The sequence below is a fragment of the Tarenaya hassleriana genome, unplaced genomic scaffold (genome assembly GCF_000463585.1).
Source record: "Tarenaya hassleriana unplaced genomic scaffold, ASM46358v1 Cleome15, whole genome shotgun sequence".
Classification (NCBI taxonomy): Eukaryota; Viridiplantae; Streptophyta; class Magnoliopsida; order Brassicales; family Cleomaceae; genus Tarenaya; species Tarenaya hassleriana.
Window position 1 is genome coordinate 2,918,176 of NW_010964923.1, and position 18,056 is coordinate 2,936,231.

Here is an 18,056-nt window from a genome sequence, read left to right on the forward strand (position 1 = left end):
CAATTAATTAAAGTTTTAATAAAAAAAAAAGTGAATGTTCAAATTCTAACAACAATACCTAATTTCTAAACAAAATATAAATTTATCCTTTACTTATCAAAATTTTCTCGTATGGATAAATAATATTGCAAAATTTTAAAAATTCATATTTATCTATAAATCGGGACAATTTCTATATTCGATCTAACAATTTTTAAAATTTATATTTGTTATTGGGTTTATTTGATTAATATTCCTGATAAATTAATTTTTGTTATGATAAATTAATATTAGAATCGTGAATAGTATTTGTATTTTTATCTCGTTAATGGGGTAGTATACTATATTGAGTTTGTAAAAAAAAAAAATTAAGCACTCGATTTTTCAAAATATATTAAATAAATATCTAAAATTTTAATTTTATATATCTCAAATTTTAAAATGTTTCCCAATATCTTTCGAGCGCGCTGACCGGATAAATAAATCTCCGGGCCGGGAATCGAATTCGTTGTTATCTCATGGAATGGATTCATTGCAGGCATCAGGTCCCCCGTGTCCAAGTCTACACCGAATGTAATTCCTTCTTCACCTAATCCATAACTTTGCCTCGAAGGAACATGTGCTTCGCAAAAAAGATATTTTCCAAAGCCCACAACACAGAGGCATGGCGTTGGCGTATATATACGCTCCATTTTAGCACGTCTTTTGATATCGCCTCCCCCTTTCTTGTAATTGCCTCCTCGTTACAATGTCGCGACCAATACCTGTTGAAGGTAAAGCACGAGGCTGCCCTATTTCTTAGTTTCACTTCCCACGTACGTACGTACGTACGTACACAAAAGAAATTTTCGTGATAATTCTTAAATTGAATTTCCTTTACAGAAATGGTGAAACAATTCAAAGGGCGCCACTCTTGCACTCATCTTTTAAGGATGGACAATTTTTCCTTGGTCCGGAAGCACAATATCGGGATGATCGAATCGTCCGTTTTCAGTATCGCCGGCTACAAATGGTTAGCTTAACAAGCAACGGTCGTCTTCCATCGCTGTTGTTAAGTAACATACGCTCATTTGTCTATCTTCCGTTGGTTAAAACTAGGAACCTCGTTCTCTATCCCACGGGAGACGAGAATCCAAACTCGAAGGGCCACGTCTCCCTGTACTTGCAAATACAAGACCTCAAGTCTCTGCCAAGTAATTGGCAGTTGAGCGTCAGATTTAAGCTTTTTGTCCTCAATCAGTTCCGTCAGATCTGGCACGAAAACAACGGTATTTTGCAAATCATTCATTCACCATATGGGGATGCATGCATGCATGCCTTCATGCTGATGTTTTATAAATGTAGGAGACGTGGTGTTCAGTCAATCGAACAACATGTGGGGATTCAGACAAACGATTTCCCTTGCTGCACTTGATGATAGCACACAAGGATACCTTGTGGGTGACTGTGTAATGTTTGGTGTCAAGTTTCTGGGTGTCCAAGATTGCGTACCTGGAACCGCAGAGCGCTTTACCCTGATCGAGAAGCCTCCGAACAACAAGGTGACCTGGAAGATGACGAAATTCTCGACATTCTTGCTTCAAACCGACCATAAGTCCAATGAGTTTTCGATTGGAGGCCGCAAATGGTTAGACTTTAAAGCAAATTCATGTTTCTTGTTGTGTTTTTTTCTTCTTCCTAATCGTTCCGCCTATGATGTGCACGATTAAGGAGAATACTTCTTTATCCGAGAGGATTCGGGGACGGTCAAGACAATTCGCTTTCGGTGTATCTGCGTGGAGATGAACACATGGATAATGTGCTCAAAACAAAGACTTTTGCGAAATTCAAGCTGCGAGTACTGGACCAAATCGCACGCAAACATCACGAGCAGATAAGTACGTATATAAAGACAAAGAGATCAGAGAAGATTTTTGTACGGCTTCAGTATTCGTATTTCTTATTTTGTCGAGTAACGTAATGACCCCTTTTGCAGTTTCCTCGCACTGGTTCACCGTTGAACCAGGGAGTTGGGGGTTCTCCAAGTTTATGCCTCTAGGAGACCTTCACGACCCTTCAAAGGGTTACTTGGTGAATGACATGTGCTACGTGGGAGCCGAGATCGATGTCATATCCATGACCACGCCTTTGTAGTTCTCGCATACCATGATATGGTGCTCTCTCGACGCATACAAACGTATAGTTGTAATAACAAGATCCCGTGTTGTCTCAAAACGTGTACACGACAAAATTGTAACAACAAGATCTACATGATGCAACCCTACCCAAAAAACAAGATCTCGTGTTGTCTAATTATTAATGTGTATAGACAGACGTGTAAGTTGTAATAAAGGAGAATTTCAAATAAATAGCATATCTGGTGCAGGCCCTTGTGTTGTGGAAACATAGAATATTTGGTGGCCAGTCTTGCGTGAATCAAACGATGGAAATAGTGAAAACATAGAATAAAGTGCGACCAAAGGAATGGCACGACGTCAGGGCATGTGATACCAATAAACAGAATTGAATTGGAACTGTACGGCAATCCATCCATTCCCGGTTCCTCCTATCCGATGAACCCTCCTCCTCCGCCATCCGAAGGCTCACCTGGCGAGCTGTCATCACACCCGAGGCTGCCATCTTCATCAGCAGCAGGCCACACCGAAGCCGACGTTGACGACTGGACAAAGCCTAGATCACATCCTGTTTTTCTCTTGCTTTTACTTATTTTTTAGATTTGATAAGATCTTTATGATATGATATATCTCATAATATTTTTCATATATCTCAACAATAAATGGTCAATTCAATTAAAGAATTAGGATCAATCCATAAAACCAAAGAAAATTGAAAATACAAGACATCAAATTATAATTCCAAACATATTCAAACGCACGCTAGATCCTTACCCTACGGTACTAGTTTCACGATCCATAGGACAAGGAGAGATTACAATGAATCTAAACAACATGGTAAAGAAAAGAGATAGAAATTTTTATTCGGTTGTCAATCGCGAAGCAAACCCGTCTCCAGGCCTCCATATGTGATGGAAACGGACGAAAACTGAAATCCCAAACTCCTGTACGGACTTTTGAGTCTGAGAAAAATGTGAAAAAATAATGAACTTCCCCTCTTCTGAACGTCACTGCATCGACCTGACCATCGGTTGATGCCGACGGAGACGTGGAGCGATGGCTGGGTCGAAGTGAGTTGTGTCGATCTTGTCTTGACTTATCCAGGCCTATGGCCGTGTCCCTTGGCTTGTTTTCGCCCGATTTTTCTCCCGGCTGACCCCGTGTTATCTGTGTTGATTCGCCTAGGACCCGTGATCCTCGTTTTCATCCATTTGGTGCGTAAATTGTCATGTGTACTACTTGTCACCTCAGATCTCGCCTGAACTCGTCGTCGATGTTGGATCACGAATTCAAGAACAGAGAGTAGAAACCGAACAGAGAAAGAAAACACACACGAACACAAAGATTTACGAGTTCCCCGATCTCGGTGTGAGATCGCGTATGTCTCGGCGGCTCTGATGAACCAGCAATCCACTAGATGTATGTATCGATTACAAGCTTGTGAGAGCAAAAAGAAAAACCCAGAAAATCCGAGAGAAGAAATCGAACGTGTTCTTCCTCTTTCTGTTAAACCCAGCTCTTATACTCGAGCTTATACAATTACCCATTTGCCCTCTTGCTTCAACGCTTTAAACGACCCATCCATGATGATTTACCACTCTGCCCTTGCAAACCTTCAGTTTGAGCTAGAGTCTTTCTATGTTTTTGGGATTCAAACAAGTCCGAGCCACAGTCTTCAGTCTTCACATCATGTATTTTTGGAAATCCACCAAAGAACGGAACGAAACAGAATACGTGTCTAATATGCTAAAAACATCTAGGGATGTATAGAGATCGAGAGAAAATTATGCATTGAACTATACCAAAATATCATGCAAATACAATGTTATCACATATATAGGCAACAACCAAATAAACCCATTAATTTCCATTGACATCCTGTTAATTTTTTATCTAGTTTTTTAAAGGAAATGTATTTAGTGAGGGAAATTTTGCGGATATTAAAAATTGTATTAATTGGGTGAGAAATCATAATTTAAACCATTGGGTTTATTACCAGTGGATAATTAAACATTTAATTTTCATGCCCACAACATGAAGCAAGAATAAGGGAAAAAACTTGTCCAACAAATCAAGTGAAGCGGCTGCGAATCGAGAATGAGCAGGATTCAATATGGTTCGTTCTTAAGGAATCCAATGGTTTTCAAAGCTTATGGTGGCGGAGTAGGGAACATGGGAGGAAGAGCGGTGTTGTGTCGATTCGTGAAGATTGTGTCTTTAGGAGTGATCATGAAGGAGAAGGAAAGCCGGAAGAAACTTGATCAGCATACCAAATGAGGCGGCTACAAATTGGAAATGAGCAGAACTCGATGTTTTTCAAAGAATACTTGGTTCAGTACCATACATATACAGATACATATATAGATTTATACACCACAAGATCAAAAGAAAATACAAAAAAAAAAGACCAAGTTTTGTTTTTGCTAATCTTAACTTTCAGACCAGATCTAACCAACAGAACCAAATCCCTCACTTGTATTCAGACAATGATGTTTACCCCTTGATTTCCATACCTTCCTCGTGTGATTGATGCCGTGGAAAACGCAATGGTTATGTAACACACTCGATAAAGCAAATGTATTACAGCTTCTTAAGGTCTCCAAGGTGCTGGTGGCGGCGGTGGTGTTGGGAACATGGGAGGAAGAGCGGAGAAGATCGTGTTTTTGTCGATCGATCCAGAACCTCTGTCACCTGACAATGCCACGAGGGCTGCGACAAGACCAGCATTGCCAGCGAGAGTCGGCTCAGTGTAGCTGTAGTTAGTGCGGACATCATGGAACCCGTCGTGCTTGTCGGGACCCGCGACCATGGCTCCAACAATTGTGTTTGGGTTTGGTTTTTTGCTGTCCCTCCACTTCCATCCACCTCTGCAGTTGTATCTGGTTTTGTTCTTAGGAATTGAAGCTCCTCTGTGGTGCACACGTCTCGGGTAGCGTTCGCCAAAGCCCACAACGTAACTCATTTTCCGGGGATTTTTACCAAGGATGTAATCAATCTGCAAAACCAATGAGACGGATAAGACCACCGCCCGTTATTGGACAGGGTGTTACCACGTGCCAAGAATGAAACAAGTGTACCTGAGATCTCGCAAACTCGCGCAGGACATCAGTAGAATAGAAGTTAGGTCCACAGAACCATCCAGGAGTACCGGCAGCATCGAGATAATCACTGTAAAGTGTGGCCAAGAAAGCCGCATTTACAGCAAACTGGAGAGGCTGCGGATGTCCATGATTTAGCCGAATCAAACCTCCTGCAGTTATACCACAAGGTCAGTTTTCAAAGTTTGGATAACTTGACAAGAAGAACGGGTCGTGGAAAGGGACTCATTAAGGAAAAGAAATCACAAAACAGCAAATTACTTACCCTCAGTTCTGCTAAATTTTCTGAAATAAGGCAGGTATGAGCACATAATGATGTTGGTTTGATTGTGGAAGGCACTCAGAACTCCTTCGTACGGGTATCGAGGGCTCATGAACAATCTCAGCCGGCTCAACAGCAACTAAAGCCACGGATAACAAAAGGGTACATATTAGACTGTGTGTAATTGTGGAAACCTATTAGATTTTTCCTTCTGCTTGCTAACCTGGGCACCAGGGAGTTTGTTGTCCCAGCTAAAGACACCATAGTATGGGCCATCCTTGAAGGCACCAGCGTGTTTGGCCAAAGCGGGTTTCGTGATTAGTTCAAGGTAGGTGTTGTTTCCAGTGGCATAATACAGCCAGGCTCCTCCCCAGATGAATTCGTCCCAATACATGGTTGAGTTATAAAACTTGCTAATATCAGCATTACCAGCACTGTATCTGCCCCTCCGGGCCCTTGCAAATTGATAGACCGTCTTAGCACCGTGGACAAGTTTCTGCGAATATGCTTTGTTGTCCTTAAAGACAATGGATGCTGAAGCCAAAGCAGCTGCCATCTCTGCCGCAAGATCCGAGCACCCACCATTACATGTTGACACGGGCCTTTCATAGTCAATATCCTCAGGCCGCATCCAGCAGTAGTGGTCATTAGGAGTTGTACTTCCTTCATAAGTACCCCCAGATCCAACCTGTAAAAAAACTTCATAAGATCTTCGAGCAACATCTAAAAATTCAGAGACGAGTATGTTTTACCTGTGACACCAGATTATCGATTGAATCAGCGGTGCTATTGAAGTTCTTGAGAAAATAGTCGGTGCCCCATTTGATGATCTCTTTAACGTGGCTAAGCTCACCGGCAGCTTCGTATTTGGCACTGTATTCAATGACGCTCCAGCTCAGCATGGTCATGGCGAAAGACATGGGGAAGTTGAACTTGATGGCATCTCCTGCATCGTAGTAGCCTCCAACCAGATCTTTGTAGAAGCTCCCTGAAGTTCCCTTGCCATCTTGCAAGCAAGAATCGCCCCTCCATGGCACGTTATTGTGCTTCGGTAGTTCCCCAGCTGCAGAATGCAAGCATAGAGAAAGTGTTATTATTGTTGTTCCTCTCACAAGACAAGCGCGTATACACTTGGCGCTTTGAACAACCGAAATACGTGAGTAAAAAATGTAAGAAAGACATGGAAACACTTACATCGTTGAGCATTGAAGAACATCAGAGCTTTGTGGAGAGCGGCAGTGTAGTTATTCCGCGGCGGGGTTTGGTCCCGGTGACGCGACGCTGTCTCGAGAGCCTTGTGGAGAGCGATAGGGTAACTATCCTGCGGCCAGTGCTTATGGTTGTGACGTGGCACATTTTTTACGTTCAATGTGATGAATCCGGCAAGAAATCCGGCGGCGAGAATCGTTCCGACAGTCCAGAGGACGATCTTGCGGCTGGCGAGATCGATGTATTTCTTCTTCCGCTCCGATGGACCAAGCAACGAGCTCCGCGACACCGCAGCAGCATGGTCGAGATCCTGAAGATTCCAGCTACGATCGTCGCCGGTTGAGGAATCCGCCGCGTCGATGCTCATGCTCGCTGGAGATCGGGAGTTACGACGACTCGTTACTGACCAGACCTGCCAAAGAACAAAGTCAGAGAGGAAGCGGAACGGAGAAAGCGAAGGAGAAGAAGAAGAAGAAATATATGTGTCGTGGCGGTTGATGCATGGAAATGATTTTGTATTGTTATTAATTTTATATTTAATTCTGATTTAACTTATTTGGGTAAGATATGTCTGAAGGGTAATAGTCAGCGAAAACGCTATAAATCAAGAATTGAAATTATTTTATAAATAAACAAATCTTCATTGAATGTTTCATGCTTCTATTTTGTGTTGTTAAATCGGGAAACTTTGAACGGAGCCTCAAAATCAACGCATTCCCGGTGGTACGGGAACATGCTCACGTGACTTGAAGAAAAGTCGACGCCCAACGATGTGCCTCCGGAGGCACGTGATCGTGTCTTCTATTGCAGAGTTGCCATAGTCAAGTTGATTAGAAAAAAAAAACAAAAAACAAAATATTGGTTATAAAAAAAAATTGTTATAGAAATAAACAAAATTATCTAAAAATAGTCCAATTTTCTATAATTTATTAGCCGGTTTTAGCTGAAAATTTCAGTGCAACTTGTTATAGAGATAAACAAGTACAAGTCGCAGTCGCAGAGTTCTGTATTTTCTCTTTTCTTTTGCTTGTTGTTTTTTGTTTCAGTTTTTCATTTCTCCCGTGTATTTTTTGAATTTGAATATATTTTAGATTTGTATTTAAGGGGAAAAATTTACAGATTTGAGTTGAACAAAGAATTTCATAAACATTTGAGAAAATCACATAAAAATACATGAATTTCTCAATTTTTACATAAAAAACTTAAAACTTTATTTTTGTCAAATAAAAACCCAACTTCATATCAAACTTAAATTTAATAATCGATATCATATTTACACCTAAACGTTCATATACCACAAGTCAAGTCCTTTTTTTTTACCAGGTTGATACGTTACTTTCCAAATGGTTAAATAAAAAGTCATATCATTTTTATTTTAAAAATTAAAAATTTAAAAGGAAAAAAAATAAAAAGGTAAAAAATATATACATATATATATATACACATTCATACATATATATATACAAATATGTATCTATGTACACATATATATACATGCTTGTATACATAAAGTAGAATATATATATGAATGTGTGTACATGTATATATATCTGTTTTTTAAATAAGAAAATGACATATATATATATTCATACATATGTATATACATGTGTGTGTATATATATATATATGTATATATGTGTTTTTTTTTTGTTTTTTTAATATTGTTTTTTAAAGTAGAAAATGATTTCCTTGACCACATGAAGGTTGATATATCAATTTGTCAAAGAGTAGACTTGCCATGTAATTTTTTTTTTCTTTCTAAAAGTGATTGATGTATATTCAAAACTTTGGAGAAGTAATCAAACTTGGTAGTTTAACCGATGAAACGAGGATGCAAAACGTTTGGCCGTCTCTAGTTCGAACCTCAAGTTTGGGGAGGGAGTGTATATTCTAATTCATTTTCCTGGCTCCCGTCTTCGGGATTAGTATGAACTTTGGTTCAAGATATCCGATTATCTAAAAAAGATTAGAGAAGTTTTTTACAAAACAATCATCGGACTGATACAAATTCATAGGAATTCCATGAACAAGTGGGCCAAAATACAAGTTAAAGCTATGAAGCAATTTGATTTTCGTCGGTTCAGTTAATCTTGTCTGCAGTCGGTAAGGAGCTTCAAATTGTTCTGTCGATGGTCTAGTGGATCTGATGCGGCATCCCTTGTGTTCTCTTGAATAGACGAGACTTTCGTTCTCGCCAAGTCTCATAAATTGTTACTTGATAAATCAATCTAATGATAGTGTACATTCTCTTGAATGATCTCTTGTTTTGAATCCTAAAAACCGTTGTGAACGCATATTTGGAGATATCCAAAACTCAACAACAATATGGATCGATAAAATGTATATTTGTTTTGGCAGTAATCTAGTTCGGTATGAATGAGGTATATCTCATCTCGAGTGAAATATACCTTAGTTTGAGTGTTCTATCTAAAGTGTTTTTGATACAGAAACTTTGACACGAGTTGTGTCAGATTTGACATGAGTCGTCTTAATTCTCTTAGAGAAAATTCAAAGTATAACTCAGACTCGTATCAATTTTCACATGTACCGTGTTAGAATTTTGTGAGAAAACTGTGTTCTATATAGAAAAGTGACACGAGTCGTATAAGTTTTCAGAGATGGGAACAAATGCGAATTTCATATAAAAAAATGTCGCGATTTGCTTAGTTTTTTTATAAACTAAAGACCTCAAAATGCGTTAAAAACCAAACTTATTTATTCTTTGAGATATTAGTGTTCTTTTTTATTGTTTTTTCAAAATAAATCAAATGTGTACTCATCTTTACAAACACAAGTTTTTTTGTTTTGATAATGTTTTGTAGACTATCTCTTTTTTATATTTTTTGGAAAGTGATCTACATATCAAGAAGAATTATCCGATTCCTTATTCCTTTGTATCTCGTTCTATACCCAAACTTTCTGTTCTAACAATAATGAGATACAGTAAAGATGTAATGATTTCGTTTTACCCCTCAGTAATTGAAAGAAAATTCACTGGACAATTTTGTGGAAAAATTTATCCAACAACCTTTCAATACGTGTGATCAACAAGCATAACATAGACTTGTATCGATTCCCAAGTGTTGTGTCGATTCGTGAAGATTGTGTCTTTAGGAGTGATCATGAAGGAGAAGGAAAGCCGGAAGAAACTTGATCAGCATACCAAATGAGGCGGCTACAAATTGGAAATGAGCAGAACTCGATGTTTTTCAAAGAATACTTGGTTCAGTACCATACATATACAGATACATATATAGATTTATACACCACAAGATCAAAAGAAAATACAAAAAAAAAAGACCAAGTTTTGTTTTTGCTAATCTTAACTTTCAGACCAGATCTAACCAACAGAACCAAATCCCTCACTTGTATTCAGACAATGATGTTTACCCCTTGATTTCCATACCTTCCTCGTGTGATTGATGCCGTGGAAAACGCAATGGTTATGTAACACACTCGATAAAGCAAATGTATTACAGCTTCTTAAGGTCTCCAAGGTGCTGGTGGCGGCGGTGGTGTTGGGAACATGGGAGGAACAGCGGAGAAGATCGTGTTTTTGTCGATCGATCCAGAATCTTTGTCACCTGACAATGCCACAAGGGCTGCAACAAGACCAGCATTGCCAGCGAGAGTCGGCTCAGTGTAGTTGTAGTTAGTGCGGACATCATGGAACCCGTCGTGCTTGTCGGGACCCGCGACCATGGCTCCAACAACTGTGTTTGGGTTTGGTTTTTTGCTGTCCCTCCATTTCCATCCTCCTTTGCAGTTGTATCTGATTTTGTTCTTAGGAATTGAAGCTCCTCTGTGATGCACATGTTTCGGGTAGCGGTCGCCAAAGCCCACAACGTAACTCATTTTCCGAGGATTTTTACCAAGGACGTAATCAATCTGCAAAAACAATGAGACAGATAAGACCACCGCCCGTTATTCGGCAGGAAAAACACGGGTATGGTGTTGCCATGTGCCAAGAGAGAACCAAGTGTACCTGAGATCTCGCAAACTCGCGCAGGACATCAGTAGAATAGAAATTAGGACCACAGTACCATCCAGGAGTATCGGCAGCATCGAGATAATCACTGTAAAGTGTGGCCAAGAAAGCCGCATTTACAGCATATTGGAGAGGCTGTGGATCTCCATGGTTTAACTGAATCAAACCTCCTGCATTAATAACACAATAATGCCAATAGATTCCACAAGGTTAACTCTCAAAGTTTAGAAAATTTAAAAGCAGGTAGTGAAAAAGAATTAACACACAAAATCACAAAACAGCAATTGACTTACCCCGCGTTCTGTTAAATTTGCTGAAATAAGGCAGGTAGGAGCACATAACTATGCTGGTTTGATTGTGGAAGGTCCTCAGAATTTCTTCATACGGATATCCAGGGCTCAAGAACAATCTCAGCCGGCTCAACAGCAACTAAAAGCACACAGATCAAAAGGGCACGTATTAGATGGTGCAAATCACAAACACCTAAACCAATGTTTTTGTGGGAACCCATATTGGGTAAAGTAGCAAAGCATAGCACACGAAAAAGAAGTCATTACGAAATTAACAGATTATTTTAAATCTCATCCCGTGTCTTGTCTTTCAGAGTAGAAGATGGAGTTTTTCCAGAAACCAATATCCTTACTTTGCACATATTAAAGATTCGAGAAACGGGAAGATGTCTCAAAGTCTAACCTGGGCACCAGCAAGTTTGTTGTCCCAGCTAAAGACACCATAGTATGGGCCACCCCAGAAGGCACCAGCATGTTTGGCCATAGTGGGTTTCGTGATTAGTTCAAGGTAGGTATTGTTTCCAGTAGCATAATACAACCAAGCTCCTCCCCAGATGAATTCGTCCCAATACATGGTTGAGTTATAAAACTTGCTAACTTCAGCATTACCAGCACTGTATCTGCCCCTACGGGCCCTTGCAAATTGATAGACTGCCTTAGCACCGTGGACAAGTTTCTGCGAATATGCTTTGTTGTCCTTGAAGACAATGGATGCTGAAGCCAAAGCAGCTGCCATCTCTGCAGCAAGATCCGAGCACCCACCATTACATGTAGACACGGGCCTTTCATAATCAATATCCTCAGGCCGCATCCAGCAGTAATGGTCATTAGGAGTTGTACTTCCTTCAGAAGTATCCCCAGATCCAACCTGCAAAAAAACTTTATAGCTTGTGATGAGTAATTGAACAACTCAAAGGAAAATATATATGCCACCCAACTTTGCAAGGAAAATAGAACAAAGGTCTCCGAGCAACATCTAAAAATTCAGAGACAAGTAAATTACCTGTGATACCAGATTATCGATTGAATCAGCGGTACTATTGAAGTTCTTGAGAAAATAGTCGGTGCCCCATTTGATGATCTCTTTAACATGGTTGAGCTCACCGGCAGCTTCGTATTTGGCACTGTATTCAATGACACTCCAGCTCAGCATGGTCATGGCGAAAGACATGGGGAAATTGAACTTGATGGTATCTCCTGCATCATAATAGCCTCCAACCAGATCTTTGTAGAAGCTCCCTGAAGTTCCCTTGCCATCTTGCAAGCAAGAATTGCCCCTCCATGACACGTTATTGTGCTTCGGCAGTTTCCCAGCTGCAGAATGAATGCATAGAGATAGCTTTATCATCTAATTCGATCATTTTTTTTAGCAAAAGACCGAATTTTGCTGAATCATCCAGAATCATGGTTTGAAACTTCAAGTTCGTTTTTACACAAAGAGAAAATCAAAGTTCTTCACGGATATAATTCAGAAATGCGTCTGCGACAACGCAACTTAACCTCCAAGATCATGATTTAGCCATTTCATTACATGCTAAGCCAGACCAAGATCTATTAATTTCAGTACACGAAACACAGCCGGATTAGACCATAACAGATCAGATCTTGCAAAACCCATGTGCTGACTAGTAACTAAGCTACTGATCAGTAAATAAAAACCTAATTTACAGGGATTTCCGAACACTTACAACGCTGAGCATTGAAGAACATGAGAGCCTTGTGGAGAGCAACAGTGTAGTTATCCGGCGGCGGATGCTTGTGGTGGTGACGTGGCACAGTTTTCACGATCAATGTGATGAATCCAGCAAGAAATCCGGCGGCAAGAATTGTTCCGACAGTCCAGACGAAAATCTTGCGGCTGACGATGATACAACCGAGATCGACATACTTCTTTTTCTTCTGCTCCGTCGGACCAAGCAACCAGCTCTGCTGCGTCTCGTCCAGAGGCCGCGACAACGCAGCACGGTCGAGATCCTGAAGATTCCGACTACGATCGTCGTCGGTCGCTGAATCCGCTGCATTGATCTCAAGCGGACCGCCCCAAGGATCCCGTCCGTACATGCTCATACTTGCAAGCGATCAATAACTCCAATAACCGTCTACCAACCAGATCTGCCGATGAACAGTATCGATTAGGGTGAAGAAGAAGATAAAGAAGAAGAAAGACAGCTGATTGTGGCTGTGGAGGAGATGGAGTGAAGAAAAGGTGAGCTAATAAAGCGTGAGAGGCAATAATGGAATAATGTATCCTTTGTCTTTTCATTTTGTTATCATATATTAATTTTCTTATATTTTATATTTAATTATTTATATAATTAATTGATTGGACATGCTGTTATTATTTGAAGGGAAGTGGTAGGAAATAACCGGACCGTCAAACCAAACTAAACTCGGATTTATTTTGGTCTAAGTTAATTCAAATCTACCAATAGAATTCCATTAGAATAAAATAATATAAACTAATAAATCGAAAATTAAACCATTATTTAAAACAAAAATTATTTTAGAAAACCATTAAAATTTGGATCCAACGTTATTAGTTCTATTTTGAGCTCTAAATCGAAATTGTGTTACCATACCGAAACCGAGATTTAAAACCAAAATAGGACTATATAAAACGGTCGTATTAAATTACTAATATAATAAAATATTAATATTAATGATTAGTGTGGAGGTGAGTTGGGTGTGGTGGATGATGAAAGACATCCCCACTGAAAAGACGGAGACAGTGTCGGTGGCACGCAAATTTTACTTTTTTTTTTAGTTTCTAATCGTCTCAATTCAAATTATGATTTTTTCTATTTTTTGTATTATTGAAAATAAACATATTGGGAAAAAGTTGTTGCTTTAAAGGATCTTATTGATTTGCATATCTAAACTACTGTCCAAATTCAAGAGATGGGAGAATTCTGAATCTGTAGAGAAACTTAAAAATAATCCAAAATATATTTTCAATACTTTTTTTTTTTTGTTAAATTCAATACTTTATTTTGATAAAAAAAAGGACAAAGAATAGAGAGAGAGAAGGCAAGTGATTTAAGATTTTGCTACAATAATGTAATATTTCATGTACATTTCTTTTGTATACATCAATCCTGTCTCGGTACAAAATCATATACTATAATGCTTCAACCCCTTATATATACCTAGTGAAAGAAAAAAATTGCAACTCGGATAAGAGGAAACCTGAGGCATTAATGGAAGTGGTGTTTTGGGTTTTTTAAGTACAAAAACCAAAAACATTAGCAATCAACTTTTTTTTTATAAAATTAGTTTTCCTAAAGATTTAAAAACCCACCTTGATAAAAAAAAAATCAAATAAAAACTAAAAATCTTCATTTTTTTTGGATTTATAAAAACTAGAAATAAAAATTAGTACCACTCAAAACCTGAACCTTGTTTTTTTTTTTTATAATTCAAAAGTTCAACAGATTTTTCGCTCGACTACATCTCCATAACATCGGGAAAGTCCATGTAAATGTTTATACCCACGCATGAATTTAAATCCAGGATAAAAACATGTTTTGCATGCATCCAAACTTGGGTAAAGCGAACCTTGTTGCCCTCGGCTAATCACACTTCTAATCAAACTTGCTAGCACCTGTGATCATGTTACCCATTTTCCACCGAGAGTATATGGTGATATGTCCCAACACACGTGGATCTCATGTGTGTTATGCTCGAAAGTCGAAACTGATGTCTATGACACTCAAGAATCCCCCGGAGCATAATAGTGAATAGCAACGAGAGAGAATGACGGGAGCTATTAACGCACGGGATGGTAAGTTTAGAGGATGACATGACTTGTCATGAGGATTTAATCTTCTTTTTTCTCCGGGGGTCTTCGCTCTTCATGTTACTGGCAGTTATAAGCCTGTAATCGGTGCGAGGCATTTCACTTAGTTTTCCAAACCGCTGTCCGTAGATGTGCCAGACTTCGGCCCTGACAACATCTAACGTGAGAATATATTTGCCACAAGGCACGCGAGATCATGCGCAAAATGAAATAAATCGAATACCAAACGCCAATCCGATGGAAAACGCTTACCAATATGCCAAGAACTGAAATGGGTGGTACTTCCCATAAACAGCTTGAACTACATCTGTAACCGTTTGAATGCTAGACGCTTTCGCATGAACCTGCTTTAAAACTTGGTCAGTTGCATTGCATCCCCCGAGATTCATTGGAAAAGACAGTTTGCGCCTACCAGAATCGTTACCTGTTTTAGATGTCTGATGGTTTCAGAATCAGCTGGAATAACATGGTAGAATCCCGCGCACATAAGCACATTCGCACATGTAAAGGGACCAAAACCATCTAGCCGGCGGAGCTGCTCAAGGAGACTGTCATAGGTAGATAAGTTTGGCTCCACACAAGCTTTCTCCAGTTCTCGCAGTTGTATTTCGCCTTCAATAATTCCCCGAGAAAGCTTAAGTATCCGGCTTGCTCTGTACCCAAGGTTGCAGCGCCTTGCAAGAAAGTCTTCTTCGAGAAAAGCTAACTCTTTCGGGCCCGGGAAATTTCCTAACTGGGTACAGCAATGGTCTTCTAGCACTTCATTGCAACAATCTCTGGACATCAACTCCGTAACGGCTCTACGATCTAGACATTGGTTACTTATTTGGGATTTGAACATGGCATCCTCGGTATTAACATGCCCATGACATTCCCCCTCAGCATTTGATTCATCAAGCCTTTTCCTTAGACAGGCAGAAATCTTTTTTTGCTCGAAGATACCTCTTTCCCCTCTTTCTCTTCAGCCCTTTAGTAGCCGGGGTCTTTGGAGTAAAATCCTCGGTGTCAGCTCCAACGAACTCCGTACCTTCTTTCTCTCCAGCAGATGATGGGCATCCACTTGATGCCATGGACTGAAGCTCCAGCTGAAGCTCGCACAACGACTGCGCCATGCTCAATGTCCTTGACCACCTATGACATGCTAATAGCAGTTACATACAGAAAGCCACAGCTTTCAAAAACCATGTCCATTACACACTAACAAACCGCCTCAACTGACAAATGTTTGTTCCATATTCCTAGACTTACCCACCAGAACCAGAATCAACATTGCACAGACAAACCCCATGAAATTTAACATCAAACCCGATAAGATGAGCTAAAGCGAATTCAGAGGTATCAAAGGCCTTTACAATGATAAACAAACACCTAATTGGGACAAAGAAAGATTCAGACATGAGGGTTTGACACAAAAAGACATGAGAGACAGATTAAGAGAGACAGAAACGAACTGGCAATTGCAGAGGAGAATGCACTTGACCATGTCTTCGAAGAGCGGCGGAGTAGCCTGCAAAAACATTGGGAAGAGAGCGCCGGAGACCGAAAGACCCTGCCTCCGAAACTCCTCAGCAACTCCTCTTCTCCGTTTTCCGTCATCATCTTCACAAACTCCTTCGCCTTTATCTCCTCCGCCGGCGACAACCGCAGCATTCTACTCACCTGAGCCACGATTGCTCTCCGTTGCGACTCTGAGAGAGACGAAACTCCACAAACCCGGACGCTGAGGCACGGAAGCTCCGGGTGCTGGGAAATACGGACCACGGCGGAGGGGTACGGCGCTTCTCCACAATCGGAGCCATCGAAATCACCGTCAAAATCCAGCGGAGGAAATCGGAGAGGGCGGAAGAGAGAGCGAGAGAGAGGGTCCCATCGATTGGGAGACATCATAAAAAAGCCATGGCTACATACCGCTTTTTCCAGATCGAAAGCCTCCGCCGCCTCGCCTAGGGGCAGTTCTACCGAGCACGAGATCTTGAGATCGTCCCCATCGATCATGTTAGGCCGCTCTCGACAGGGCGGTCGGAGAAATTGCAGACAACCGGATTCTCGAAGCTTGGTGGCGAAACTGAGGTACACGAGCTGTATGGATTCATCCAAGTTCGATCCATGTTTTTTAGATAACTGTAATACACTGTCAGTCAATTACAACCAAAAAAAAAAAACAACAACAAATAGTGTATATATATAAATATAAATAGCTTAATTTTTACAAAATTCGTAAATAAATATCTGAATCGATTTCGAATTGAACATAATCATATGTAAAATAAAAACTGAATTCGAATTGAACGTAATCCTGTGTTTGAAATCGAATATTAATGGAACGTAATCATACATATGAAATCGAACCAGACGAAATCCTATATAAAATCGAATTTGAATCGATTTCGAATTGAACTTAATCATATGTAAAAACTGAAGTCTCAAATTGAACGTAATCCTGTGCCTGAAATCGAATCGAATGAAAACTGAATTCGATATCGAGTACGAATCAAACGAAATCGGACAGGATTGGACCGGACCAAGTGGAGCGTCGAAATCGGACTGGATTGTGACGTAAAATTGGGCTGAGGTAGTTCCGAAATGGACTGATCTGCACCTGGATTGGACCGAACTAGGCAGCCCGACTTAGGTCTCAAGTCCAGATCGAATGGGGCCCGTTTTGGGCTCAGTATTGCGGTGGGACCGGACCGGTCTGGACCGGGATCAGACCGATTTGAGCAATTCTTAGTTGGGCCTTAATCGTTTGTTCTCTAATCTAGATCAGATCGATTTGGGCCGAGATTGGACCGATTTCTAGTCACGAAAAATAACATTTTCCTAGTGAAACTAGGGTTTTTGAAAAAACTTGATGAAATCATTGTTTATAACTCTACGATTTAAGATATTATTTAAGTTTATTTAAACTAATCCAAAATATATTACTTGAGTTGGAAGAAATTATTACTTAGAAATGAAGAAAGTTCGGGTAATGGATTGGAGAGTAATAATGTAATTTAATTGTATGAAGACTGTTTTTCGATTGTAGTTGAGCCGAATACGCAATAAACCAATTAGAATACCAAAAACAACAAAATCGTATATCGGTATTGGATTCAATTTAATTTATATTCAAATTCAATTTTTTTAATAAAATTATATTTTTATAAAAAAATCATTTTTTGGATTTATTTTAATATTATGTATGTAGTTTTATTTATTCGATTTTAAAAATAAATAAATAAAGTTTTTGTATTAAATTAGGTTTGGGTATTGTTATCGGACTCAAAATACTTCCGTTTTACATGAAAGAAAATGTGAGATCCACAAAACCCACATTG

The 18,056-nt window shown here is 39.7% G+C and overlaps 4 protein-coding genes across 4 annotated transcripts; 1 reads left to right on the plus strand and 3 right to left on the minus strand.

The window, feature by feature from the left end:
- The first annotated feature begins 642 nt into the window (after positions 1-642).
- On the plus strand, positions 643-2,215 carry LOC104809036. The gene is made up of 6 exons (XM_010534922.1): positions 643-752; positions 862-991; positions 1,078-1,247; positions 1,324-1,606; positions 1,690-1,856; positions 1,955-2,215. Exons 1-6 carry the CDS (start codon positions 728-730, stop codon positions 2,110-2,112), a joined length of 933 nt encoding a protein of 310 aa, XP_010533224.1. The 5' UTR covers positions 643-727; the 3' UTR covers positions 2,113-2,215.
- A 2,165-nt stretch (positions 2,216-4,380) lies between these two features.
- Positions 4,381-7,148, minus strand: LOC104809037 (endoglucanase 25-like). Its single transcript, XM_010534923.2, has 6 exons — positions 6,648-7,148; positions 6,206-6,516; positions 5,677-6,141; positions 5,457-5,592; positions 5,171-5,343; positions 4,381-5,088 (listed from the first exon to the last, which is right to left on the minus strand). The coding sequence occupies exons 1-6, from the start codon at positions 7,027-7,029 to the stop codon at positions 4,684-4,686; spliced, it is 1,872 nt and encodes a 623-aa protein (XP_010533225.1). The 5' UTR covers positions 7,030-7,148; the 3' UTR covers positions 4,381-4,683.
- A 2,694-nt stretch (positions 7,149-9,842) lies between these two features.
- LOC104809039 (endoglucanase 25) lies at positions 9,843-13,007 on the minus strand. The gene is made up of 6 exons (XM_010534924.2): positions 12,629-13,007; positions 11,944-12,254; positions 11,344-11,808; positions 10,944-11,079; positions 10,648-10,820; positions 9,843-10,550 (listed from the first exon to the last, which is right to left on the minus strand). Exons 1-6 carry the CDS (start codon positions 13,005-13,007, stop codon positions 10,146-10,148), a joined length of 1,869 nt encoding a protein of 622 aa, XP_010533226.1. The 3' UTR covers positions 9,843-10,145.
- A 1,479-nt stretch (positions 13,008-14,486) lies between these two features.
- On the minus strand, positions 14,487-16,731 carry LOC104809040. The gene is made up of 7 exons (XM_010534925.2): positions 16,285-16,731; positions 16,188-16,243; positions 15,985-16,104; positions 15,764-15,867; positions 15,161-15,678; positions 14,989-15,080; positions 14,487-14,883 (listed from the first exon to the last, which is right to left on the minus strand). Exons 1-7 carry the CDS (start codon positions 16,729-16,731, stop codon positions 14,748-14,750), a joined length of 1,473 nt encoding a protein of 490 aa, XP_010533227.2. The 3' UTR covers positions 14,487-14,747.
- Positions 16,732-18,056: the final 1,325 nt, after the last annotated feature.

What these genes read in the sequence shown, in the direction of transcription:
- LOC104809036 (XM_010534922.1), top strand. Translation starts at nt 728, where the DNA reads ATGTCGCGACCAATACCTGTTGAAG. An exon ending in GATCTGGCACGAAAACAACG is followed by an intron (nt 1,248 to 1,323) that starts GTATTTTGCAAA and finishes TTATAAATGTAG; the next exon opens with GAGACGTGGTGTTCAGTCAA. An exon ending in CAAACATCACGAGCAGATAA is followed by an intron (nt 1,857 to 1,954) that starts GTACGTATATAA and finishes CCCCTTTTGCAG; the next exon opens with TTTCCTCGCACTGGTTCACC.
- LOC104809037 (XM_010534923.2), bottom strand. Translation starts at nt 7,029, where the DNA reads ATGAGCATCGACGCGGCGGATTCCTCAACCGGCGACGATCGTAGCTGG. An exon ending in AAAATTTAGCAGAACTGAGG is followed by an intron (nt 5,344 to 5,456) that starts GTAAGTAATTTG and finishes GTATAACTGCAG; the next exon opens with GAGGTTTGATTCGGCTAAAT. An exon ending in GCGAGTTTGCGAGATCTCAG is followed by an intron (nt 5,089 to 5,170) that starts GTACACTTGTTT and finishes TTGGTTTTGCAG; the next exon opens with ATTGATTACATCCTTGGTAA.
- LOC104809039 (XM_010534924.2), bottom strand. Translation starts at nt 13,007, where the DNA reads ATGAGCATGTACGGACGGGATCCTTGGGGCGGTCCGCTTGAGATCAAT. An exon ending in TCGATAATCTGGTATCACAG is followed by an intron (nt 11,809 to 11,943) that starts GTAATTTACTTG and finishes GTTTTTTTGCAG; the next exon opens with GTTGGATCTGGGGATACTTC. An exon ending in GCGAGTTTGCGAGATCTCAG is followed by an intron (nt 10,551 to 10,647) that starts GTACACTTGGTT and finishes TTGTTTTTGCAG; the next exon opens with ATTGATTACGTCCTTGGTAA.
- LOC104809040 (XM_010534925.2), bottom strand. Translation starts at nt 16,731, where the DNA reads ATGATCGATGGGGACGATCTCAAGATCTCGTGCTCGGTAGAACTGCCC. An exon ending in TGAGGAGTTTCGGAGGCAGG is followed by an intron (nt 16,244 to 16,284) that starts GTCTTTCGGTCT and finishes ATGTTTTTGCAG; the next exon opens with GCTACTCCGCCGCTCTTCGA. An exon ending in GTTGATTCTGGTTCTGGTGG is followed by an intron (nt 15,868 to 15,984) that starts GTAAGTCTAGGA and finishes AGCATGTCATAG; the next exon opens with GTGGTCAAGGACATTGAGCA.